Source organism: Musca autumnalis, unplaced genomic scaffold, assembly GCF_047663935.1.
Source record: "Musca autumnalis isolate F117 unplaced genomic scaffold, ASM4766393v1 scaffold_47, whole genome shotgun sequence".
NCBI lineage: Eukaryota > Metazoa > Arthropoda > Insecta > Diptera > Muscidae > Musca > Musca autumnalis.
The window spans coordinates 36,013-43,493 of NW_027412055.1; the positions used below are offsets into that span (position 1 = coordinate 36,013).

Genomic DNA, 7,481 nt, shown 5'->3' on the forward strand with positions numbered 1-7,481 from the left:
TTGCACCAAACCCTAATGCACTGGCATCGCAATGCAGTTCCGTTGCAGCTGAAGGATCAAAGAGAGCAAGTACTCGCGATTCTAAAAGTTTATTTTTCAATGTATCAAATGTATTTAGTTCCTCTGGTCCAAACGCAAACTTTTTGTCTTTTTTTCGTAAGATCATATAAAGGTTTCGCTATAATTGAGAAATCTTTTATAAAACGCCGGAAGTAAGATCATAATCCTAAAAAACTCCTAACTGTATGTACTTTGTCTGGAATGGGGTAGTTTTTAATAGCCTCTAAACCTTTTTCATCTGCTCGGATGCCTGAAGCATCTATAGTATAACCGAGATATTTAACACTATTTTGTAGAAATTCACATTTGTCTAAACGTAATTCTAATTTGTTGTTTACGAATCTTTTCATGACTTCCTCCAACACCTCGAGATGCTCAGAGACGTTGTCGGAAGCTATCATAATGTCGTCTAAGTAAATTGTTACTTTTCTTTCTTTAACTAAATCGGCGAAAATTTTGTTAATAAACATTTGAAATACAGACGGAGCATTTTTTAATCCGAAAGGCATTCTGAGGAATTCAAATTGTCCCAATGGAGTGATAAATGACGTATACTTTACTGAATCTTGGTCCATGTGGACATGGTAAAACCCATTTTTTAAATCCAGTTTCGTGAATACTGACTTTTTGCATAATGTTTCTAATAGATCGTCTATCAGTGGTATCGGATAATTATGCTTCGCTGTGACTTTATTTAGATGTCTAAAATCAACGCACATTCTTAATTCACCGGTCTTCTTGCGTACCAATACTATCGGCGACGTATACTCAGATTCGCTAACTCTAATAATTTTATTCTCTAATAACTCATCTATGATATTCTGAAGCGCTAGTTTTTCAGCATAAGCAAGCCTACGAGGGGGCAATTGAACGGTTTAAAATTATCTAAATTAATTTTCATCTCGAATTTAACTTCTGGTTCTTCAGGTCTTGGCATGTTTTTGTAAGTATTATAAAATATCTTTTCTACAGCAGTTTTTAATTCTAGCGACACTTTGTCATTAATATTTAAATTCAATTCGTTTGTATCTGTATATTTTTCTAACGCCATAATTGCTTTCTCAAATTCTAAGTTTTCATAAACATCATAATTATTTCTTTTGTTCTGTATTTTGTCATCTTTTTCTATCTTTCCAATCAGTATTTTGCTATTAGTTGTATTAAAAATCCCTCCCCAAAAGAACAGAGTACTTCATAGATTCTGCATCGACCACAATCAGTTCAATTTCAAAACAAAGTTTATTGACTTCAATCAAACATAAACATTTTCCTTTGACTTTCAATATAGAGAAATTTAATCCATAAAATAGAGTATTATCATTAAAATCAAGAATTTCGAATTCATTTGGCACCATGTCCATTTTTATTAGGCTGACTGGACTTCCCGAATCTATGAGGCATTCTAAAGAAAAACTTAAGTTAGAATTGTTTCGTGAACTAAATAAGAAAGATCTTACATAATCATTATTTTCGGCTTGCTTCTTCTTGTTAAGACTGCATGTTGAAACTACATGCTCTTTGCTTCCGCAGGCATAGCATGTACCTGGCTGCCGACGGGGTTTACCGCAGTCCGCTGCATAATGACCAAGGCTATTGCAGTTGAAACATCTTACGTCCAGCTTCGTTGTTGTTGTTGCTGTAGACTTCTTTGTGACGGTCACGGTAGTTGTTGTTTTCGGTAATTTGACATTCAGTAACGCTTTATACAGGTCTCTAGTATTTGTGTGCTGTTGCATAGAAACCTGTGTTCTAATCTGTACATTTGTAATACCATCTATGATGTACTCTAGTAATTCTTCTTCATCCATCTGTAATTTTCCGGCAAGCATCGTTTTGGCATTAAAATAATCTGTAAAATTTTCATTTGGTTCCCATTTACGTTGTTCAAATTTGCGTCGTCTTTTTAACTTCGTTTCTTTTGTTCCAAACGTCAAGCAGAATTCTTCTAGTAAAGTGTTCACATCTTCGTTTGCTGTGTTACGTCTGGAATGTAACCACAACTTTGCCTTCCCTACAAGTTTCAATGCGAACAATGCGCGCTGTTGGAGCAGATTATTTTATGTATTTTTATTTATTTGTGTTGTAATTCATGTTGCATTTATTGGGTCTTTTGTTTTTTAATTTAATTTAAAATTATTTAAATTTAACTTTTTATACGGCCCACCTTAATGTTAATTTTGTTCGTCCCACCCTAATGTGCAGGTACGGGTTTGTCCGTTTTGCAAAGGGGTCATTTTTATGTTGTTTTGTGCTGTGTTCGTCTAAGCGAGAACCAACAACAACATTGCCTACATGGTTTAGGCATTTGTATGTTATTCGTCTTCTTCGTTCGTTCTGTGTTTTGAAGGGCAACAACAACACTGTTGCTAGATCTAGTTCTGCTTGTATGCTTGTTACATACATAGCAATAACTGTGGCCCTTTATCTTGTTTTCGTTTATGTTTTGTTTTGTGCGAATTTCTTTGTTGATCGTTTGTTTTTGCACATTTCTTCTTGTTTCAATTTTATATGTTCCCTTTTGTTTTGTAGCCCAAGAAGGGATTAGAAAATAAGAAAGTAGTCAGTTGACATTTAACCGGCATATTAGACCGACAATAAATCGAAGCTTTTTAAATTGAAAATAAAACAAGTGTTTTTATTTAATTCGTGTTCGGGAGCAAAATAAATCTTTCTGTCATACATTTTGGCGACCGTGACAGGACGGTCGGTGTTAAAATTAAAGTAAATCAATTATAATTTTAATTGATTGAACAATGAAAAGTGCGCTCAAAAGCTATTTGTGTCTTAAGTGAAATTTCGATAATCGTCGTTGTTGTTGCACTACAGACTCGCTGTTGCAATTTTGGCAAATAGTTTTCTCGCTTTTTACTTCGTTGTTGATTAATTTTAATCGCTGCCGTCGCTCAGAAATTCGTTTGTTTTTGTGAAAAGAATAAATATTATTCTTTAAAACGGAAAGATAATTTGTTTTGTGGCTCGGAAAATAATTGGTGTTACGTAATTGTGGTATACACCTACATACATACAACCTGAACATTTTTCGTTGAAAGTGTTGGAAATTATACCAATACTTATAAGTGTTTTTCTAATCGATATTGAAAACACACAATACATTTAAAGTTACAATTTAACCACCATATTGAGTGAAAAATTTGATTTTGGTGCTTTTATTTTTGAAATAGAAGCCAATTTCTCTTTATTGACTTTCCTGTGTTGCTCTTAATTCGTTCAAAATGCCTAAAGACGATGTGGAATTTGTTGAAGAGACTGCTAGTGGCTCAGAGCTAGTTTCTCTTAAACAACAACGTAGTTCAGTAAAGAAAAACATTGCTAATATTCAAAAGAAAGATGAAAAAGAAGGTTCGAAAATGGATTCGACCATTTTAGAATGTCGTCTCGATATATTGGAATCGTATTTCAAACAGTTGTGCGATATACAAACAAAAATTGAAGCAATTAATGCTAGTGACAATGGTCGTGTTGAATTAGAAGAAGCATTTATAGTGGCAAAAGCAAAAATAATGAAATTGTTAAAGAAAAGTCGTGGCTCAGAATCTGCGGAAATGAGTTTAATGAATGCTTCCATGGCTTGTGGTTCAAGTAGTTCTCGATTACCTTCTTTAAAGTTGCCCAAATTCGACGGTAAATACAGTGAATATAAACGATTCATTACTGCATTTAATAATATGGTGAATGATAACCCAGCAATAAGTGTGATCGAAAAGTTTAATTATTTGCTCAATTGTCTCTCGGGTCCAGCCTTAGCTGTCGTGGAACCATTTCAAGTATGTGAAGACAATTACGAAAAAGCATTGAATAGACTAGAAGAACGTTACGACAACAAGGTGCTTATATTTTTGGAACATATAGAGTCGTTGTTCAACGTTCCAAAAATGCAGAAAAGTGACAGTGTTTCTCTGCGTCATCTAATTGATACGGTTTCTGCAGTTCGTGGTTCATTGTTATCTCTCGGTTCTGAAGCAGATGTTATGAATGCAATTTTAGTGCACATGGTGTTATCGAAATTGGACAGTGATACAAAAGAGAACTATGATGAAAAACAAGACTTCAAATCGTTGCCCTCATGGGACTTGTGTTACGAACTTTTAAGTCGTCGTTGTCAGTTTCTCGAAAGCCATAGAAAGAGAACTGAAGTTACTGAAAAAGTGGTTGTAAATAAACCTAAACCAAATACTAGATTCAATCGGTCGGCTCATACTTTTGTCAACTCAAATTCGAATTGTTGTTACTGTAACTCAAGTGAACATAATGTATCAACTTGCTCGTCGTTCGCAAATATTGTCGTTTCGGAACGTTTTAACTTCGTAAAACGTAGTGGACATTGCATCAACTGCCTTCGAAAAGGTCATATGGTGTCCAAGTGTTCCTCAAAATCTCGATGCAGAGTTTGCAATTCTGCACATCATACGCTTTTGCATATCTACAGTAGCCCAGAACAACCTACAACATCGAATTCGAATAACAACTCACCACTACCAGCAACCAGCTCAAATCCAGTGTCGTTCGTGGCTCGCTCATTCAAACGAGCGATAATTCCAACAGCAGTGATTTTGATGAAGGATAATTGTGGCACATTTCAGACGGTAAGAGCTCTGTTAGATTCTTGTTCTGAATTGAATTTCATTTCGGAGGAAACAGCAAAAAGGCTGAAACTCAAATTTAGACCATTGTCTCAAGAAATATCGGGAATTGGAGAAGTTCGGACAGCAATCAAATTTTCTGTCGATGCGACCATTAAATCCAGAAGTAGTTCGTTCGAGTGGTCCTCTAATTTCGCAGTGACTAAAACTATTTCGTCTCGTCAGCCTGGAGAATTTCTCAATATTTCACAATGGAAGATTCCTCAAAATATAGAATTGGCAGATCCGTTGTTCTATAAGCCACAACGTATCGATGTACTCTTAAGTGCTGAGGTCTTTTTTGATTTGTTGTTGGATGGTCGAATTTCATTGGGAAATGGTCTACCGTGTCTCACAAATACTGTTTTCGGCTGGATAGTTGGTGGTTCGTCGCCCAGTCGTCCTAATTCGACATCGTTGACTTGCAATTTGACTGTAAGTACACTTGAAGATCAAAATATGGATGATTTATTGAAAAGATTCTGGGAAGTTGAGGAGTACTCGAAGTCTCCTGCAACCTTTACTGAAGAAGAACAAGCATGTGAAGATCATTTTCTCCAAAATAGTCGTTTTGATTCGGATGGAAGAGTAGTAGTTCGACTTCCATTCAAGAAATCGCCTAGTTATCTTGGTAACACATTCGAAATGGCTCGTAGACGTTTTTTGTCGCTCGAAAGACGGCTTGAACGTGATCAAACTTTGAAATCGATGTATGAAGAATTCATGCAAGAATATGTGTCGCTCGGGCACATGTCGCTCTACACCAAATCGTTGAATAGTTCACACTATATTATACCACATCATTGTGTCCTCAAACCTCAAAGTAGCTCTACAAAGCTCCGAGTACTATTTGATGCATCGGCTCGTAGTTCGTCGAATCATTCCTTGAATGATTTATTGATGGTCGGTCCCACGATTCAACAGGATCTGATCACCACATTATTCTCATTTCGTTTGCACAAATACGCTCTCACTGCAGATATTTCGAAGATGTATCGGCAGTTTCGAATTGATGATCAAGATAGAAGATTTCAACTCGTTTTGTGGAGAACAAATAAAAATGATGAACTTCAGGTATTCCAATTGAACACAGTAACTTATGGCTTATCGGCCGCCCCATTTTTGGCAATTCGTAGTTTGTTTCTCATTGCAGATAGATACAAAACATCTCATCCTAGTGGTTCGGAGGTCTTACGAAAAGATCTTTACGTCGATGATGTACTTACTGGCGCCGATAATATCGAAGCTCTAGCCCTCAAGAGGGACGAGCTAATACAAATTTTGAAATGGCATGGTATGGAATTGGCCAAGTGGAACAGTAACCATGCGTCGCTCACGTCGAATGATGATACAGAAATCGTCATTAAAACATCGGACAACGACATTACCAAAACTTTAGGTATGTCCTGGAAACCTCAGCAAGATGTCTTCCTTTATCGTTTCGAGTTGCCCGATGTCAGAAGTCCTACAAAAAGATCTATTTTGTCGCTCGTATCCAAGATTTACGATTTGCTTGGAATTCTGAGTCCCATCATCATTCGTTGTAAGATTTTGCTGCAAGAATTATGGGTTCAGAACATTGGATGGGATGATCCACTCAATGATCATCTCAAGGCTTTGTGGTTCCAAATAAAAGATGACTTGTCGTTCATTCACCAAGTAGAAGTTCCACGATATGTTCTCACTTCGCCTGATCGGCTTGGTGAAGTCCATGGTTTCGCAGATGCTTCTCAACGTGCCTATGGTTGTTGCATCTATTATCGTGTCTCGGAGAATGGTATGTACAAATCAACATTACTTATTGCCAAATCGCAAGTAGCTCCCATCAAAGCCCAATCTCTACCTCGTCTCGAATTGTGTGCTGCCGTTTTGCTTAGTGAAACGTGGCTCAAAATCAAACCAAAAATAGAAAATTTCGTTTCGTCGTTGCACTTTTGGACAGATCCCAAAATTGTCCTTCAGTGGCTCAAACTTCATTCGTCGACTTTGAATTGTTTTGTTGCAAATCGTATCTCAAAACTCCAAGAAGATACAAGAAATGTATTTTGGAGACATGTTCCGACGAAAAGTAACCCAGCTGACACCGTATCTCGAGGCTGTTCTGCTCAAGAGCTCTCAAATACAATTTGGTTTCGTGGTCCATCGTTTCTTCAAGACGATGTTTCGAATTGGCCTGGTACAGAAGAAGAATTCACTCTTGATGTCCCAGAACGTAGAAAAGCTGCAGTCTTCAAAGCCACAACCTGTGGAAAGAATGTCATTTCGGACATTCTCGATAAGCATTCTTCATATTATAAAGTAATTCGAATAATCGCTTATGTTTTTCGTATTTCCAACAGGTGCCCAGTAGATCGTTCGTTGAAGCCCATTGATGTCGTTCATGTACCTCCATCTGAACTTGAAGATGCGTTTTGGAAAACAGTTTCGCTTGTGCAGCAATCTTGTTATGCTTCTGATCTTCAGGCACTGGAAAAAGGCAACGTCGTTCAACCGTCGCTACAAAAATTGACTCCATTTTTGCATAAAATGGAAATTGGAACAAAAGAAACTAACATACTTAGAGTTGGCGGATGTCTAGCAAACGCTGAAATCCCTCTTGATGCTCGTTTTCCTGCCTTGTTGCCCAAAGATCATCGTTTCGTTATGTTGTATGTTAAATATTTACATCGTATACATCTACATGCAGGCCCAAAGGTGTTGTTGGGTATATTGCGTCAAAAGATTTGGATCGTAAACGCCAGAGAAGTTGTCCGAAAAGTCGTTCGGAAGTGCGTACATTGT

General features: G+C 37.0%; 1 protein-coding gene across 1 annotated transcript; it reads left to right on the plus strand.

The window, feature by feature from the left end:
- The first annotated feature begins 3,293 nt into the window (after positions 1 to 3,293).
- Positions 3,294 to 7,072, plus strand: LOC141404584 (uncharacterized). Its single transcript, XM_073988039.1, has 2 exons — positions 3,294 to 6,998; positions 7,040 to 7,072. The coding sequence occupies exons 1-2, from the start codon at positions 3,294 to 3,296 to the stop codon at positions 7,070 to 7,072; spliced, it is 3,738 nt and encodes a 1,245-aa protein (XP_073844140.1).
- The last annotated feature ends 409 nt before the right edge of the window (positions 7,073 to 7,481 follow it).

What these genes read in the sequence shown, in the direction of transcription:
- LOC141404584 (XM_073988039.1), top strand. Translation starts at nt 3,294, where the DNA reads ATGCCTAAAGACGATGTGGAATTTGTTGAAGAGACTGCTAGTGGCTCA. An exon ending in AGCATTCTTCATATTATAAA is followed by an intron (nt 6,999 to 7,039) that starts GTAATTCGAATA and finishes TATTTCCAACAG; the next exon opens with GTGCCCAGTAGATCGTTCGT.